General features: G+C 37.5%; 2 protein-coding genes and 1 pseudogene across 3 annotated transcripts; all 3 read right to left on the reverse strand.

Moving 5' to 3' along the window:
* Window positions 1-408: 408 nt before the first annotated feature.
* On the reverse strand, window positions 409-2,170 carry LOC150052794 (olfactory receptor 5D3-like). 2 transcript variants are annotated; one of them, XM_090348858.1, is made up of 2 exons: window positions 2,147-2,170; window positions 409-1,335 (listed from the first exon to the last, which is right to left on the reverse strand). In XM_090348858.1, exon 2 carries the CDS (start codon window positions 1,219-1,221, stop codon window positions 409-411), a length of 813 nt encoding a protein of 270 aa, XP_090204984.1. In that variant the 5' UTR covers window positions 1,222-1,335; window positions 2,147-2,170. The 2 variants fall into 2 exon arrangements, with proteins under 2 accessions (XP_090204984.1, XP_090204985.1); XM_090348859.1 differs by lacking the exon at window positions 2,147-2,170 and having other exon boundaries at window positions 409-1,353.
* A 5,816-nt stretch (window positions 2,171-7,986) lies between these two features.
* LOC150052795 (olfactory receptor 5D3-like) lies at window positions 7,987-9,980 on the reverse strand (annotated as a pseudogene).
* A 5,735-nt stretch (window positions 9,981-15,715) lies between these two features.
* Window positions 15,716-16,660, reverse strand: LOC150052796 (olfactory receptor 5D3-like). Its single transcript, XM_090349220.1, has one exon. The coding sequence runs from the start codon at window positions 16,526-16,528 to the stop codon at window positions 15,716-15,718; it is 813 nt and encodes a 270-aa protein (XP_090205346.1). The 5' UTR covers window positions 16,529-16,660.
* Window positions 16,661-20,096: the final 3,436 nt, after the last annotated feature.

Below are 20,096 nucleotides of genomic sequence, written 5' to 3' on the forward strand. Positions count from 1 at the left end.
TGTAATGAAGCAGTCGCTCCATGGCTTTCAGAAACTTCAATGAATTCATTGATATAAGGGTTGTGTTTCACTGGATGTTATGGTTCTTTAATATTATCAATAAGTCACATACAACTCAGTATATTATATCAATAACAATATCCCAGATGTTGTATTATTCAGTCATGAGGGAAAGCGAGAAAAAATACTGGAGACCCTTCCAAATTATTGCTTCAAATTGCAAATAAACGTTTTAATATTACATTGGTGACACACCTCATTAGTGACACGCCTCATTATCCTCAGACAGTACGATGGGGGCATATGCCTCTACAATAGAGGGATAAGTAGAACGATGTTCAACAGGCTTAGACTGATCCACTATGCAACCAGAGTACCTAAAATCTAAAAGGGAGAAGATTTTCAGAATCAGTTATTAGGACCTCTTAACTGAGTTTGGATGACCTTCCTCATACTCTCCTTCACGTCTTTATTCCTGAGACTGTAAATCAGTGGATTAAGCATAGGGATGACCACGGTGTAAAACACAGAGGCTATTTTGACCATCAACCATGAACTTGTGGTGGTAGGCACACAATAGAGAAAAAGAATCGTGCCATGGAAGATAGTAATGGCGGTGAGGTGGGAAGCACAGGTTGAGAAGGCTTTGTAGCGACCCCGCGTGGAGGGCATTCTCATGACAGTGACAAAAATGAACATATAGGACATAAAAATGATCAGCAGACTGCTTATTTCATTGAATGTGGCAAAAGACTCAAGGATCATGTGACTAATGGATGGGTCTGAGCAGGACACAGCAGCAATAGCAGAATGCTCGCACACGAAGTTATTTATGAACTTTGTCCCACAGAAGTACAAGGTCAACACAAAATATACAAATGTGAAGGAACACACCAAGCCCCAGGAATAGGATGCAGCCACCAACAAAGCACAGAGCTTCGGAGACATGGCCACTGTATAGAGCAGGGGGTTGCACACAGCCACAAATCGGTCATAGGCCATGGCTGCCAACATGAAGGTTTCTGTTACCGCACAGGTACATAGAAAGAAGAACTGGATGATGCAGCCTGCAAAGGAGATGCGTCTGTCCTCCTCCAGCAGGTTCTGCAGGAGCTTGGGCGTGATGGCAGTAGAGTAGCAGAAATCCACGAAGGACAAGTGACTGAGGAAGAAGTACATGGGCGTGTGGAGCCTGGGATTGAGCCTGATGAGGGCAATCATGCCCAGATTGCCCAGCACAGTGACGGTGTAGATGGTGAGGAAAACCAGGAAGAGTGGTAACTGGAGGTCCGGATATTCAGAGAAGCCCAGGAGGATGAAGGTCACCCCAGCAGTCTGGTTATTTTTCATTCTGTGGACAAAAGAGAATTCTTGGTGTAGTGAGATCAAAACCAGTCTTTTAGTTGAGAAGGGAAAGAAAGATATGGCAGGGATGGGTCTCTTGGATAGAGTGATGCTGAAATGACCAGATCTGTCTATGTTAGTCAGTAGTTGACATTGACTTTGATAGCTCTTCCAAAATGAATAGCAATGTTTTCTTTCCATTACTGGAATCAAAACTAAAACTTGCAAATCAGACAAAGAGAATAACCTATACTATGGTGCACAAAATTATAATATAGTCTGTCTCAGTAATTTTAATAGTAATAAACCAATGTCTCTCCTTGTAATAGCAGAAAATTTAGGAGATGAAAGTATTGGGAGGCACTGTTCAATATTACTAAGTCACTGAAAATATGAATTGTGATGCTTTTGGTAAGAACCTCTTACTGTTTTCCTTGTGGTTTAGACAACATAATTTAATTTCCTACTTGAAGGTTTTAGAATCTTTCCTGATGGCCTCACTCTAACAACCAAAGAACTATCAAGCTTAACAGATGCTTCTCTATCCACAGGCCAGCCTACCCACATATGCTGCCCCATGGACGATGTAAGGAAGCTTATATAATCACAGGTGTGTGAGGTTAGAGCGCAGCTCTGGTTCCTGCAGGCCTATCCAGGCCATTACTATTAAAATACATTGCAGTAGAATTTGACCTCACTGATAAACTCTAAATGACCCTAAAACTGCTTTTATTCAGAGTCAGTTCTTATATTCAGATTATCCTGGTGGGCCAGTATAAATGGGCACATCATTATAGCAGACTTTGTTTCTGTGGTTAAAAAGTATGAAAAGGTGAGCCGGAATTTGGTGGCGTTTTAGAGTGCTTGCATAGCATGCATGAAGCCCTGGGATCCATTCCTTGGTAGCACATACATAGAAAAAAAATTAGAAGTGGTGTTGTGGCTAAAATGGTAGAGTGTTAGCCTTTAAAAAAGCCCTAGGACAGTGCTCAGGCCCTGAGCTCTAGCCCCAGCACTGGCAAAAGAAAAAAAGTGCAAAAATATACTCAGCCTTCTTAGCCACAAAGGAAATTTCAGTAGAATACCATCCCAACAAGCTTCAAAAATCAACCTAGCAAATGCTCGGGACAAGGCAGAAAAAATAGAACAATTATACACTGTTGGGTAGCGAACCAAAAATCATAGAAATTACAAGGGAAATCAGTATGTCAGTTTCATTGCTGCATTCCTGCTAATGTAAATTATTTTAAGATGAGGTTCATTGGTCTATGCTTATAATAAGAGCATTGAAAGAGTTCTAAAAAGGTGGGAGGTTCATGACTTATCTGGGATAGGCAGGAAAACTACCTTAAAACACAAAATTAAAGTTAGCATTCTAGGTATCATTCTAAAAATAATTTTCCACAATTGGTTTATGTTGTAACTTGCAATTTTATGTTATTTAAGGAAATGTAAAATATCCGCTTTCTGTCTGATTTGGAGCTACTTTCTAAATCTAGATTTTGAGAATCATTATAGTAACAGAATCTTCTCTAGTGAGGATGGATTGCTCTACATAGAACCCATACCCATCCGCATGAATTTACACTCATAGATCCACCTCACAATTAAAATGCTTTATCTTTCCAACTTCTATGATGAACATTTCCATTGCTTCATTGTATAGAGTCAAAAATTAAAGTTTTGAACCCAATTAAAAACTTTCTTTCCGTCAATGGCCAACATAATTGTTCTCATCTACTCAGATTATAGGAAATTTAAAAATGATAATATTTAATTCCTGATAGGCTGTAATTATCACTCTGGTGATACAACATGGTGAATGTAAAATGAGAAAACTACAATGGATTCAGGACTGACAACCCCAAGTTCCTTGGTGAATCTAACTGTATTCGAAGACTGTTGGGATGAAGACATCTTCTTGTTTCTGGGAAAGATTACTCAACTGTAATATTTTTTCAATTCAAATAAAAACAACAGGAAAACGGAGTCAACTTACCAAAATACAGTGGCAGCTGAAGGAGGCATTGATTAAAGAAGTCTTTGTGAAGATTTGTAAACTCCAAAACTATACCTGCTTATTGGAGAATTAAAAGGAATATCTGTGAACCAGTGGAGTCCACAATAGAACTGAATGTCTATTCCATATTATATATGTTTCCAGCCTAGAAAGTCAATTCAGAGGAGCTTGTCAAAGGATTACACACAGTAGGAGGAAATACTGTGAGTAAACCTTACCATAAACATATATCATCATGACCTTGGGGACTCAGAAAACCAGGGAATATCACTGAAAATTGTCAAAGGCTTTGAGCAATTAAATGTGCCACAGTCCCATGAGATAGCTGAGTTTTGCAGAACATACTCCAAAGCTCTGGAGCATTTGGGTAACCAACTTCACTCATTTATTGAAATGATGAATGAATGCCCTTTTCTTTACAAGGAAATTTAGCTGTCCAAAATGGGAAAATAAGCTTTTAAAACTATCCTGCAGATTTGATAGAGTCCACGGAGAGATATCATTATTAATTGTATTCAAATTGAGCCTATTTTCCTTATTTTACTATAATAGATTACTATAATTTACAACAAACATTACTAATCACAATATATAAATTATATATGTAAAATATATTTAAAAACTATTGTATTTCTTTGTTTATGAGAGTAACCAATATTTTTGTTATGTTCCAGCTAAACATTAGACAAATCTCCAGCAAACCCCGGTTGAGTATGAGTTTCTAACAGAAATAGATTTCAGATTTTTACAGATTTCAAGGATACTTCTGTCTTTCCATGTGCATCTGTCACACAGGCTTAGCACCTGTGTGAGACAGATTGAGGATGGGGCACTAGATTGACATTTGGTGCCAAAATAGGTTTAGAGAACTCAACAGTGAGTAACATTTTTTGCCAGTCCTGGAGCTTGAACTCAGGACCTGGGCACTGTCCTTGAGTTTTCTCAAGGTCAGTGCTCTGCCCTTGAGCAACAGCACCACTTTTGGCTTTTTCTGTGTATCTGGTACCAAGGAATCAAACCTAGGGGCTTTGTGCATGGAAGGCAAGGAGTCTTACACCTAGGCTATGCTCCCAGATGCACTTTTGAATTTTTTGAAGGCCTTCCAAGCAAAGATAGAATGAACAAAACAACAGACTTTCCTCTCTGAATTACTATTCTGTACTGTCATTGAGGAAACAGAAGAAAATATAGTAGATATGATTGCACTATTTTCTTGAGAATGAAAACATACTCCAAAATTGTGCAGATGAAATGTCCAGGATGGGAGACTGGTGTAGTGATAGAGTGTTTCAATTCCTTGTTACCACTTACTTAGAAAAAGCTCAAGTGGTTGAGCTCTAAGAGGCTTGAGAAAGCCCTGAGAGGCCCTGAGTTCAAGACCCAGAAGGCTGTCAAACAAAATCAAGTAAATAAATAAATATCCAAAGAAAATATAAATGATTAACACAAAGATTGCACAAATGGCAAAAGTAAGGTCCTGTCACATACACATGGCAATTACATAGAAAAAATTTCCATCAAAACTTCAAAAAATATACACAGGTAGATGCCATGGTTTAACCTTATAACAGTAGCAATTCAGAAAGTCGAGATCTGAGAATTGCAATTTGGAGCAAGGCTGGACAGGCAAAAATCTCAACATACTAATTTCTTTCATCCAATAAAATGGTAGACAGAGGTGGAGGCATAAAGCAATCTTTTGGTCAGGGACATGCAAAATCAACAAAGCCAAGTCTAGAGTGACAGTCATTTGAAATATATATTGAAACATCTATAGAGAATTATAGGTTTTTTTCATGTTTATAAAGTAATACCCGACTAGAATAATGGCTCAGATGACTTCATCCCAGCTACTCAAGAGGCAGAGGTTGAAAGTATCACATTTTGAAATCTGCCCAGACAAAAAAGGTAGAAGATCTCATTTAAGGAAAAGGGTAGGGGAATGGCAGTAGGAGACAAAGCCCAGGAAAAATGTGTAAAGCCTAGCTGAATAAAATTACTAGAACAAAAAAGGCCTGTATGTGTGCCTAGCATTGTAAATCCCTTCCTAGAGAGTTCAAGACCCTAAAGTACCACTCTGTACTGCTGGCAAAACCACACACAATGTGAGAAATGTTTGAGAAGATGAATATACTTAACCAGAATAAAGCAATACTCATCTGGAATCATGAATATGTACTGTGTTTTGAGCTTTAATGTAGCATCTTAAAATAAGCTGTTTTATATTGTAAAAAAATTCTAGGAAATCCTTTGATTACTCTTGCTATTTATCACAAATGGTAAGCTTAGTAATTGTCTCTAAAAGTGTAAGTTGTAAAGTACATGTAATTTCATTTAAAACGTTTTTAGAATTAAAATTTTAACTTGGGTAAAAATGAGTTCAAGTCAATAGATTGAATTACATTTCAAACCTATGTTATTTAACTAACTCTTGGTAAACTCTGGCTAAAAGAGTCAAATGAGCACGCATGATGGAAAAAAGCTCTAACTCAGAAATAATTACAAAGTGCTTGGTTTACACATTAAAGTTGTCTCTGATGAAGAAGTAATGTGTTCAAAGAAGGAAATGTTCTCATCCATTTGTCCTCATTACTACAACTTATTCTAAATCGTATCACATCACTAAACAAACAGAATCTTGTGATACGATTTTACAATTAGTATACTGAATTGTGACTTTGCCCCAAGGGAAGACTGGTGGCCAAATATTCCAGGAAAGAAAACAAACATATCTAGAAAATGAAGGTTCTTCTACCCAATGGGCCCAGGCAGTTCTATGAGTCTCAGCATAGAAACTTCAAGCTCATTGATACATACATTCACATTGTACAATATATTGCTAATGATCCAGTTTGCTTACATATTTACCTTACATTTCTTACCTGTGTGTGGCAGCAATATGTGTGTAGTGTTTATTATACTGTATTGTCATGCAAAAACAAAGTGAAAATAATGGATCACATTCCACATTATTTCTTACAAACAAAAATAACATTTTCAGGAATAAATTAGAGACAGACAAACACATCACCTGAGACAACAATAAGTTAGAGGCATAAACTAATTAAACACATTGATTCCTTTTACAGGTGCATAAATTAAAATGGGACTGGTAATACAAAGTAATTTTATTAACTTTAAAGAATAGTACAAAGGGATTCTAATTAGACAGGTTCAATGCACCCTGATCACAATTCAATTAGTACAAAGAAACTCGATCAGTGACTCATCCCTTCCAACATTTTATTTTCCATTATTCCAGAGCTCTTCAGTTCAAAGCTACCGCCCTACATATTGAGCCCCAGGGCCACTTCCAGTTTTCTACTGGTTAATTGGAGGTAAGAGTCCCACAGGCATTAATGCCCTGGCTGGCTTTGAACCATGATCCTCAGAACTCAGCCTCTAGTAGCTAGGATTACAGGTGTGAGCCACCATACCCTGTTCCTTCCAACGTTTTCTTAGCCAGCCCTCTCTCCCAAACCACTCAGACCCTCAGGATAGCTGGTTTCATGATCACATGTTTATATTGAGTACAATGAATATATTTGCCAACTATTTCTCTCTCTCTTTGTCTCTCTGTCCAAAGAATGATGCACTTGCTAGGTGCTTAGGTCTCAGTCCTAAAATCCAAGCTAATCAGGAGGCTGAGATCTAAGAATATTGCTTGAAAGTCAGACCAGGGAGAAAAATCAGTGAGACTTTTATCTCCTGTTAAAAACACCAAAAATCTGGAACTAGAACTGGGGCTAAAGAGATAGAGCACTAACTTTCAGTAAAAAGCTTAAATTCAACAAACAGATTGGTGTTTATAAAAGCAAAAAAAGAAACCTGTTCCCTCCAACAACCATATGTCAATTTCCTCCTAGTCATTATTGAACTGTAGGTTCCTTTTTCAATGTAGTTACACCTTGGGAATGTATCCCTGATGATACCATAGTTTACTCTTTTTATTGTTTCTATACAAATATGACACCTTACCTATAAGCATGGATATTTACATTGTAGCTGAAATGGAATATATGAGAGTAAATATTTTCCTTTGTCTCTTTGAACCTGGGTTATATCAGTTGACAAAATTTTTGGTTGAGATCTATCAAAGTGTTTGCAAATGGTATTTTTTTCATCCTGAAGTTTGCATAAAATTTATACAAACAACAACATGTTTACGCATATGAATATATATATAAATATTTCCATATATTTTTCACAAACATTTTTCCCAAAAATAATTTTAAAAGGCTGGAATGCAGTCACTTTGCAGAAGTTATATGATTTTCATCATCTTTATATTGGCATAGGTACCCAATTTACAATGAGGAATGAATGATCAATATTCCTGACATGGAGACATTTTTGAGTAGATCTTATCTACAATTGATGAGTTCAAATTCCACAGTAAAAATCTTCAGTGACTGTTTAAAACCCAACACTTATAAAGACGGAATTAATTTTTACATAAAAATAACTGGCTGAAAACTGAGTTTCCGTAGATGACCTATCATTTATAATAATATCCATAAATTGTTAACTGGGTTTTAGTAATAATAGAAGGAAGATGCATGAGTATGTCAAGTCAAAGTACAGAAAACAATTTTCTATTGGCTTCAAATTAACTCACAGCATCAGAGACGACTTCTCTGAAATAATTGGGAACTGATGAGCCTCCTGGCTGCCTGCTTCACGTCTTTGTTCCTGAGACTGTAAATCAGTGGATTAAGCATAGGGATGACCACGGTGTAAAACACAGAGGCTATCTTCACCAACAGCCACGAACTCTTGCTGGTAGGAATACAATAGAGGTGAGGTGGGAAGCACAGGTTGAGAAGGCTTTGTAGCGACCCCGCGTGGAGGGCATTCTCATGACAGTGACAAAAATGAACACATAGGACATAAAAATGATCAGCAGACTGCTTATTTCGTTGAATGTGGCAAAAGACTCAAGGATCATGTGACTAATGGATGGGTCTGAGCAGGACACAGAAGCAATAGCAGAATGCTCGCACACGAAGTTACTTATGAACTTTGTCCCACAGAAGTACAAGGTCAACACAAAATATATAAATATGAAAGAGCACACCAAACCCCAGGAATAGGATGCAGCCACCAACAAAGCACAGAGCTTCGGGGACATGGCCACTGTATAGAGCAGGGGGTTGCACACAGCCACAAATCGGTCATAGGCCATGGCTGCCAACATGAAGGTTTCTGTTACCGCACGGGTACATAGAAAGAAGAACTGGATGATGCAGCCTGCAAAGGAGATGCGTCTGTCCTCCTCCAGCAGGTTCTCCAGGAGCTTGGGAGTGACTACAGAAGAGTAGCAGAAATCCACGAAGGACAAGTGACTGAGGAAGAAGTACATGGGCGTGTGGAGCCTGGGGTTGAGCCTGATGAGGGCGATCATGCCCAGATTTCCCAGCACACTGATGGTGTAGATGGTGAGGAAAACCAGGAAGAGTGGTAACTGGAGGTCTGGATATTCAGAGAAGCCCAGGAGGATGAAGGTCACCCCAGCAGTCTGGTTATTTTTGATCCTATGGACAAAAGAGAGCAGTTGATATAGTGAGATCAGAACCACTCTTAGTCATAGAGAAAGGAAAGGAAGAAAGCAAAGGCTATGCGAATCTTGGACAGAATCCTGGTGAACAGACCAGCTCCTTGTTGCTACATTAATCAGGACTTGAGAATGGCTTTGATAGCTTTTCCAAAATGAATGGCAAGCTTTCTTTTCATTACTGGAAGCAGAACTAAAACTTGCAAAACATAAGAACAGAATATATAACACCATACTGAAGAAAATATACTGTATTTTATCTGAATAATAACCACCACAACAATAATAAAGCTACCTCTCTCCCTGGGATAGAAGTAAACTGAGAAGAATAAATTATTTCGGACATGTTGGATATTAAGTTCACTGTTGATATTAACTGTGTTTTTTTGTAATGATAAAAACCTCTTACTGTTTTTCTTGTTAGTTAGGCGTGTTTTTCAGGACATGATTTAATTTCCTATTTAAAGGCTTTAGAATCTTTCCTGATGGCCTAACTCTAACAATTAACCACAAGAAAAACTGGAAGTGGCACTTGGCTCAAGGTTTAAGCCTTGAGCTGAAGAGCTTAGGGGCAGTGCCCAGCCCCAGAGTTTAAGCTCCATGACCAAGCAAGATTCCATATTCATACACACAAATTTACACTCGTATACTGACCTCACAATTATCATAATTTATTCTTCCAACCTCCATGGTAAACCTTCCCATTGCTTCTCTATGTAGAGGGAAACAAAGTTTTTAATCACATTTCAATACTTCTTTCCTTTAATTACTAAACATATTTGTTCTTCTCATCTACTCAGATTATAGGGAATTTTTAATTCCTGATGTGTTGTAATTTGGCACTTTGCTGGTGATAGATGTTGAATATAACGTGAGAAAATGTAATCAGGACTTATCAACCTCATGTTCCTTGATAAATCTAACTGTATTTGGAGACTGTTGGGATATACACATCTTGATTCTGGGAAGGATTACTCAATCATAATACTTTTTCAATTCAAATAAAAACAACAGGAAAACAGAGTCAACTCACCAAAATACAGTGGCAGCTGAAGGAGGCATTGATTAAAGAAGTCTTTATGAAGATTTGTAAACGCCAAAACTATGCCTTCTTATTTATTAAAAGGAATATCTGAGAACAAGTGGGGTGCACAGTAGAACTGAATGTCTATTCCATATTATATATGTTTCCAGCCTAGAAAGTCAATTCAGAGGAGCTTGTCAAAGGATTACACACAGTAGGAGGAAATACTGTGAGTAAACCTTGCCAAAAATATATATCATCATGACCTTGGGGACTCAGAAAACCAGGGAATATCACTGAAAATTGTCAAAGGCTTTGAGCAATTAAATGTGCCACAGTCCCATGAGATAGCTGAGTTTTGCAGAACATACTCCAAAGCCCTGGAGCATTTGGATAACCAACTTCACTCATTTATCGAAATGATGAATGAATACCTATTTTCTTTACAGGGAGATTTAGCTGCCCAATAAAGGAAAGTAACCTATTAAAACTAGCCTGCAGATTTGACAGAATCCACTGAGAGATATTACTATTAATTGTATTCATATTGAGCCTGTTTTCCCTAGTTTATTATAATTGGTTGCTGGTAATTTACAAGAAACTTTATTAGATTTATTTCAATATACACATTATATTTGTAAATACATTTTTATATATTTTATTAATAGAAGGGTTACATTATATTCACCAGATAGAAGATGCATTACCTCACATACATTGTGTAAATATATTTTAAAACATTTTCACTGTGTTTTTTACATTTAGGAGAACAACCAACATTTTTGTTTTCATCTAACTCAACATTAGACCAATCTCTAGTTAAGCCCAATTGAGTATGGCTTTCCAGCCATGTTTATGGGAGAGTTCAGTAATACTTCTCTCTTTCAATGTCTGTTTGTCATCCAGTCTTTTGCACCTGTGTGAGGCAGATTGAGGATAGTCACTGGGCTGACATTTACTACTAAAATATTCACTATTGACATTGGTATAGGGAACTCATCAGTAAGTAGCTTGAAATTTTTGCCAGTCCTGGAGCTTGAACTCAGGGCCTGAGCACTGTCCTTGGACTTTTCTCAAGGTTACCACTCTACCACTTGAACCACAGCACCATTCCAGCCTTTTCTATGTATGTGGTGCTGAGGAATCGAACCTGGGTCTTCAAGCATGCTAGGAAGGCACTCTACCCCAGGCCAAACTTCCAGCCCATATATTGAAGTTTTTGAAGGCCCTCTGAGGAAAGATACACACACACACACACACGCACACACACACACACGCACACACACACACACGCACACACACACACACACACACACACACACACACACACACACAGAATTCCCAGGTTGAACTGCTCTATTTCACTGTCATTGAGGAAACAGAAAAAAATATATAGTGGATATGATTACACTGTTTCTTGAGTATGAAATGTACCTAACATTATATTGATAAAATAGTCAAAGAAATATCTGATCGACACAAAGCTACATTGGCACACAAGGCAAAAGTAAGGTCATGAATATGCAAAATATATCACATACAATGTGCAATTGCACAAAAAATGAAAATAAAAAACTAGACAGCTGGATGCCACTGGCTCACTCTCATAATGCTAGTTATACAGGAGGCTGAGTCTGAGAATTACAATTTGTACTAAGTTTAGACAGACAAAAACTTCAAAAACTTCTGGGCCGGGAGTTTGGCCTAGTGGTTAAAGTGCTTGCCTAGCATGCACAAAGACTCAGGTTTGATTCCTTGGTACCACATATATACAAAAAAGCCAGAAGTGGTGCTGAGGCCAGATGGTAGAGCTCTAGCCTTGAGAAAGTTCAAGAACAGCGCTCAGGCCCTGAGCTCAAGCCCAGGACTGGCAAAAACAAAACAAAACAAAACACTCCAACACATCTGATTTTTTTTATTGTTGGTGTAATGTACAGAGGAGTTACAGTTACACTTGCCAGGTAGTAGGTGCATTACTTCTCACAACACATTGATACCCTTTCTCATGTTTTTGTCCCCATTTCCCTCCCCACACCCCTCCTAATAATCTTGTTTCCCCCCTTCCCTCTCCCATTTCAGATAAATAAACATATATACAGTATACCAGGTAGCAAAGTCAGATACAGTAACAATATGAGATTAACCAAAGGGTGAGAAAAGAGAAGAGAAATAACAGAGTACATTAAGAACAACAATCACACAAGATAAAGCTCTTGTTTCCATATCCTAGAGATCCTTTCATTTAATCTCATCCTACATGACCTTATGTATCTAGGTTTTGAGCTATTGTAATCCTCTGCTAAGAGAGTCCTGAATGAGTTCTGATTATTACAAATGAGGGAAACCATTGAGTCTATGTTCCTTTGAGTCTGGCTTACTTCACTTAATATGATTTTTTTCCAAGTTTTTCCATTTCCTTACAAATGGGACAATGTCATTCTTTCTAATGGCAGCACAGAATTCCATTGTGTATAAATACCACATCTTGTTGATCCAATCATCTACTGAGGGGCATCTGGGTTGGTTCCATAGCTTTGCTATGGTAAATAGCGCTGCAATGAACATCATTGTGCTAGGCACTTTCCTCATTTTATCCAGCTGAAAAGCTACTTAGAGGTAGAGGAATAGCTCAAATGGTACAGGGCCTTACATAATCAACAAAGCCAAGGCTAGAGTGGCAGTCATATGATAAGTATATTTGACGCATCTAGAAAGAATTGTAGATTTGTTCCATGTTTATGAAGCAAAACTTGACTACAATTATGGCTCAGATGCCTTTAATTCCAGCTACTCAAGAGGCAAAGACTGAAAGAATCACAGTTTGAGGCCCACTCAAAGAAGTTAGCAGATCCCATTTCAACAAGTTGGGCATAGAGAAAGGCCAGGGATAGGGAAGTGGCAGTCTGAGACCAGGCACAGGATAAATGTGGAGACCCTAGCTGACAAAATTGACTAGATCACAAAAGAGCTGGATATGTGGCTTGGGTTGTAAACTCCTTCCTAGCAAGTACAAGGCCCTGAAATGCCTCCTGTTTTGCTGGGTGAGCAGAACCTCAAAAAATGTGAGAAATCTTTGAGGAGTTGAATATGCTTAGTCAGATTAAAACAATACTCATCTGGTATCTCATGAATATGGATGGTCTTTTGAGTTTAATGTAAATTTAATTAAAATAAAGAGAACTCAATATTCATTGTAAAACATTATTCTAGGAAAAGCTTTCATTACTCTTGCTGTTTACCACGAACAGTAAGCTTGTTAATTCTTTCTAAAACTGTAAGTTGTAAAGTACATATAATCTAATTTAAGACATTTTTAGAATTGAAATTCTATCTAGGGCAAAATGAGTTCCATTTAATAGAATGAATTAAATCTCAAACCTATGAGTGTTACTTAACTATCTCTTGGTAAACTCTAGTCTTTTAGTCATTTTTTTATTGTAGGGATATGTATAGAGGGGTTACAGTTACACTTGCCAGGTAGTATATGCATTACTTGTCACATATTGATACCCCTTCTCATGGTTTTTGTCCCCATTTTCCTTTCCCTACCTTCTCCCAATCATCTTGTTTTCTCCCCTTCCCTTACCTATTTCAAATATACAAATAAACATATATACAATATACCAGGAAACTAAGCAGAACAGGTAATTATTTACATACAATCTCAGATACCACAGTCAAATGAGCCATCATTATAGAAAACTACACTAAATCAGAAATGATTATAATGTGCTTGTGATACACATTAAAGTTGTCTCTGACTATCAAAGAAAAAAGCAATATATCCAAAGAGGTAAATGTTCTCATCAATTTGTCATCATTATTCTGGATTTATAAATGAACAATTTGTTAAGAGATAGGCAACTTTATTACCACTTTATTTTTACAATTCATATGACTGACTCTGAGCTTTAAGATCATAGCAAATATCTAAACCAACAGAATTTTGTGACATTATTTTACACTTAGCATACTGAATTGTGACTTTCCCCAAGGGAAGACTGGTAGATGAATATTCCAGGAAAGATAGCAAATGTTACGCCTGGAAACTGAAGGTTCGTTGATCTAATGGCCCAGGCAGTTCTATGGATCTCAGCATAGAAACTTCGAACTCACTGATATATGAATTCATACTGTTCAGTATATCACTGAGGATCAAAGTTGCTTATTTATTTTCCTTATATTACTTAGCTGTATGTTACAGCAATAGAAGGGTCATGATTATTATTATCATGAGAAAACAAACAACATAAAAATAATTGATCCCATTCCACATTATTTTGTACAAATAAATTTTCAGGAATAAATTAGTGAGAGACAAACACATAACCAGAGATGATAATAAGCTAGAGGCATAAACTAATTAAACATATTGATTCCTTTTACAGGTGCATAAAGAAAAATGGGACTTGTAATACAAAGTAATTTTATTAACTTTAAAGAATCATCAAAACAGATTATAATTAGACATGTAGATATATGAGTACAAGGCATCCTGATCACAATTCAACCTATCAATTAGGAAAAAGATTCTTAATCAATGTGTCACCCCTTCCAACATTTTCTTAGCCATCCCCTCTCTCCCTAATTACCCAGGCCCTCAAGATAGCTGGTTCCATGATCACATGTTTATATGGAGTACAGTGAATGTATTTGCCAGCCACCTCTCTCTCCCTTTCACTATCTCCCACTCCAAAAAGTGATGTAGTTGTTAGGTTCTTAGGTCTCAATCCTATAGTTAGTCCTAGCTAATCAGGAGGCTGAGATCTAAGAATATTGCTTGAAAATCAGGCCAGGAAGGAAAACCGGTGAGACTTTTGTCTCCAGATGAAAACACTAAAAGAGCTGGAACTAGATCAGTGGCTAAAGAGGTCCAGCACTAACTTTCTGTGAAAAGCTTAAATTTAGGCAACAGGGCTGGTACCCAAAAAAAAATTAACAAACAAAAAAATCAAATTTTAAAAAGAATCACTGTTCCATTGAAAAACCATGTTTTAAATTCCTATTAGTTTTGCTGAACTGTCACTTTCTTTTTCAATGCAGTTATACATTGAAAATTCTTCCCAGGTAAGATCCTTAATTATACTTTTTTATTGTATATACATGAGTATGACCCTGTACCTAAAAGTATCAATATTTATATTTTAGATGAAGTTTGTATATGAGAGAAAATATTTGCCCTTTTCCTTTTTGGACCTGAATTATTTCAGTTAACAAAATTTTGTACATATCTATGAATATTCTTGCAAATGAAATTTTATTCTTCCTAAAGATAGAATAAAATTTATACAGACAAGCACACATTTACATGTATGAATAAATATATAAAAATTTCCAATATCTTTTGCCCACATTGTTTCCCAGAAATAATTTAAACAGGCTGCATTACAATCATTTCCAGGAAAAGTTGCATGATTTTCATTTTCTCTATATTAGTATGTCTTATATACTATGTATGTGGAATGAACAGAAATGGTTATGATACAGGGACATTTTTGAGTAGATCTCAAAGTATTTAACATTATGAGTTCGATTTCCAAAGTAAAAAATCTTCACAGCCTCTTTATATTCCAACACTTCTAAAGATTCAGTTGAAGTTTGTGTAAAAATGGCTCAAAGATTTAGTGCTAACTAAAAGAGTTTTCAAAAATATAGTAATATTTACAAATTAAGAGCTGGGCTGTGGTCATATTTGAAGGAAGACACATGAGTATAGCAAGTCAAGGGAGAACACAAATTTTTGTCGGCTTCAAATTAAATCAGAGCATCAGAGTCAACTTTTCTGACATGATAATTGGGAACTGATGAGCCTCCCAGCTGCCTGCTTCACATCTTTGTTCCTGAGACTGTAAATCAGGGGATTAAGCATAGGGATGACCACGGTGTAAAAGATGGAGGCTATCTTCACCAACAGCCACGAACTTTTGGTGGTAGGCACACAGTACAGGAAAAGGATGGGGCCATGGAAGATAATAATGGCGGTGAGGTGGGAAGCACAGGTTGAGAAGGCTTTGTAGCGACCCCGCGTGGAGGGCATTCTCATGACAGTGACAAAAATGAAGACATAGGAAGTGAACACAATCCCCAGGCTGCTTATCTCATTGAATATGGCAAAGATCTCAATAGACAACTGACTTAAGTAAGGGTCAGAGCAGGACACAGCAACAATGGCAGAAGGTTCACACACGAAGTTATTGATAACTTTTATCCCACAGAAATTTAAAGTTAGCAAAAAATACATGAGCACAAAAGAACAAGCAATACCCCAAAAGTAGGATGCAGCCACCAACACAGAGCACAGCTTTGGGGACATGGCCACTGTATAGAGCAGGGGGTTGCACACAGCCACAAATCGGTCATAGGCCATGGCTGCCAGCATGAAGGTTTCTGTTATTATACAGATACATGCAAAAAAGAACTGGCTGATACAGTTTGCAAAGGAGATGTGTCTGTCTTCCACCAGCAGATTCTCCAGGAGCTTGGGCGTGATGACAGAAGAATAACAGAAATCCACTAAGGACAAATGACTGAGGAAGAAGTACATGGGCGTGTGGAGCCTGGGGTTGAGCCTGATGAGGGTGATCATGCCCAGATTTCCCAGCACACTGATGGTGTAGATGCTGAGGAAAACCAGGAAGAGTGGTAACTGGAGGTCCGGATATTCTGAGAAGCCCAGGAGGATGAAAGTCACCCCAGCAGTGTGATTTAGATTGACCCTGTGGACAAAAGAGATCACTTGATGTAGTGAGATCAAAACCAGTCATTTAACTGAGAAGGGTCTCTGGGATAGTGTTGCTGAATCAACCAGTTCCCTGTGTCTCCATCAGTAGTTGACCATGACTTTGAGGGCCCAATGACTGGAAATGCTTTCTTTCCATTACTGAAAGCAAAACTGAAACTTGTAAAACAGACAAACAGAACATGCTACACAGTACTGAACAGAATTTACTGTACTCCAGCTAGAACATTTAACCTACCTCTCTCCTGGTGCTAGGAAATAACTGAGGAGGTAAAATTATTGTTAAGGAACTGCTACCTATGCTAAATCACTGTTGATTACAATTGCTATGTTTTTAGTTGGAACCTCCTGCAGTTTTTCTTGTAGATTAGCCACCGTTTTGAGAACCTTGACCTAGTTGGTAAATCCTAGATGACCATGAAAGTGCTTATGTTATTATTGGAGAGGTAACACTTCCCTTGGTGTCCTAATAGAAATCTTATGATTGGTGGAAAAATAGTCCTTCATTTGCTCAGGGGATAATTGTGATTGAAACAAATATGGTCCTTCTTGTGATTGTGGGACTCTGTCACGATGGATGCTTCTACATGAAGCATTAGCTTATTTCACCTAAAAACAGACACCCTCCCCACATTCCATTTCTGGGTACTTAAGTAAACTGGTTCAGTTTATTTTGAGAACAAACTTGGACAAACTTTTCATTGCTGACCCCTGTTGGTGCAATTTTAGGTTCATTCAAAAATTATTCTTTTTTTCGCTTTTGCTTTGGTCTTTAGGCTGCGCATGTAAACATATGGATCGATGGCAGTAAAAGCAGGAAGACTACAGTAGACTTGGAACAGGTGAAAAGAGGCAATCATTCTGACAGTGGATACAAGAGCATAGGTAACGAGAAGAATGTTTAAGAGCTTGAGAGAAGGGCCACAGCTGACTTCATGGGAGCAGCATTGATGGAGATTATGAAGGCTGTGAATAGCTGAGGGTGAGAAACTGCAGGCTCTGCTTACTGAAAGATTTACAGTATTGACAGTGTTGGAGCTCAGATGCCCTCAGCTTGAAAGCTATCATATTTGTCCCTGCCACATTGAAAATACCCAGCACATTAGACCTATCTGAGAGCAATGAAGGTTTTCCCCCATTGCTTTTTACTGCTTTTTACTGGGTTCAGTGATTCTGACAGTTAAAGAATTGAAGGTGCCAAATTCTGTTGGTGGCTAAAGCCCACACGGGAAGCTCCAGTCTAAGTAATTAGAATCAGAAGTTGAAGCCTGGAACAATAATACCTTACTTGTCAGTATCTTGGAATTAGGATTCTGGGTTGATCCCTGATGCCTTTGTCACTCAGAGGACTGGGATTGCACATTCTTGAAGAATTTTTGCTCTTTTACTCATCATTCCTATCTGGGGAGAGTGATTCTGAGTCTAGATTCTAGTCCTCTGATTAGTAAGTTTAAGATTCATTACTACTATAGAAACCTTGTCTCATGAGAAAGTCACTGTAACAATTTCCTTTAACCTATATTTAGCAAATATTTATGTGGAGGAAATACCTAGATTTCCTACTTTCTTCACTGAAGTTATGATATCATTTAGTTAGAGTTGTCAAAAACTATAAAATTTTAACTTGTTTTAAACGCATCATTTCTTTGCTTCATAAAGGCAAGCATTGAAGGCTTTTAAACACAATTACAGAAACTGCATTCTATCATTTACCTACTATCTCACTTACCAAATCAGATTATAAGAAATATAAAGATGATAATTTTAAGTCCCTAACACCTGCAATTGTCTCTTTGTTGATGGTAACATAAGAAACTTATAATGGAATCAAGACCTAGTGCTCCAAGTTTCTTGGTGAAACTAACTCTATTTGTAGAATGATCAGGAATACATATCTGCTTGATCCTGCTAAAGATTACTAGGTTGTAAATACTTATTCTGTTTAAATAAATATTACAGAAAAATTTAATCAACTCACTGAAATACAGAGGCAGATGACTCAGGCATGTATTGAAGAGATCTTTGCTAAAATTAGTAAACTCCAAAACTACTCCTGCTTATTGTAGAATTATAAGAAATATCTATGAGTCAGTAGAGTCCACAGTAGACTCGGGTGGCTATTCCATATGATATATATTTTCCAACCTAGCAGGACAATTCAAAGAAACCAATTAAAAGATCACATACAAAAACAAAATACTGGTACAAAACCTTGTTATGGATATATAGCATTATAAACTCTAGGGATCAGAAAACAAGGGAATACCACTGAAAATTGTCCAAGGCAACAGTTTTGAGCAATTAGATATACCAGAGTCCCGTGAGATAGCTTAGCTTGGCAGAACTCCAGAGCCCTGGAACATTTGGATGATCAACTGCACCCATTAATCAAAATTTTGAATGCATATTTCCTTTACAGCAGATGTAACTACCCAAAGAGGAAAATAAACTATTAAAAATAGTCTGTATATATATAGCCCAGTGCCAGTGGTTCATGCCCATAATCCTAGCTACTCAGGAGGTTGAGGTATAAGGACTGAGGTTCAAATCAGCCCAAGTAAGAAAGTCCAGGAGACTCTAATCTCTAATTAACTCTCAGAAAATCAGATATGGCACTGTGGCTCAAAGTAGCAAAGTGCTCATCTTTAGCAAAAAAGCTTAGAGATAGCATCCAGATCCTAAATTCAGGCTCCATGAGTGACAAAAAATTATATATAGATACATGTATTACACATATAATGTACATATTATAATAAATATAATATGTGACATAGAATAGGTGTGCTACAGCATATGTTATAAATGTGGATGCAACATATATAATCTGCAGTACTGGAGTCCAGAGATAGATATCACTATTAAATTATTCATATTGAATTTATTGTGCCTATTTTGTCCCAATATATAACTGTAACTTGAAACCATACATCAATATTTTATCACACTATATAGATTATATATGAATTGTGAAAATATATTTAGTTATATCTAAGAGACTAACCTACTTTTTAAATCTTCACTTTCTATTGAGAATTGCATGCTGTGTTCTGACTCCACAATAGCTCCACTATAAGTAAAACCAAGTGAAATATGGGTTCCTAGCCATCTTTATCACAGAGATCAGGAATACCTCTGTCTTTCTAGGTCTATTATGGCTATACATGTGGGGAGCCAGAGTGGCCGACAAGGCGGCGCCTGTCCCCTGCCTCGCTCATTGTATACAAATTTCTTAGTTCCCCTTAGTGGGTGTGTGAGTGCAGAGCCTTTGCTCGCTCCGCTGAGTCTGCGCGTATGACGTCAGAGGCCTGACCAATCCCGAGTTTTAAAATGACCTTAGCAGCAGAGCAGCCAATGGAAAAAGTCCCGCGTTCCTTGATTGTTTATAAGCAGCTGCACTTCCCTGCCCCGCGCCCCT

Source organism: Megascapheus bottae, chromosome 16 (assembly GCF_031878675.1).
Source record: "Megascapheus bottae isolate mThoBot1 chromosome 16, mThoBot2.hap1, whole genome shotgun sequence".
In the NCBI taxonomy this organism is placed as follows: domain Eukaryota; kingdom Metazoa; phylum Chordata; class Mammalia; order Rodentia; family Geomyidae; genus Megascapheus; species Megascapheus bottae.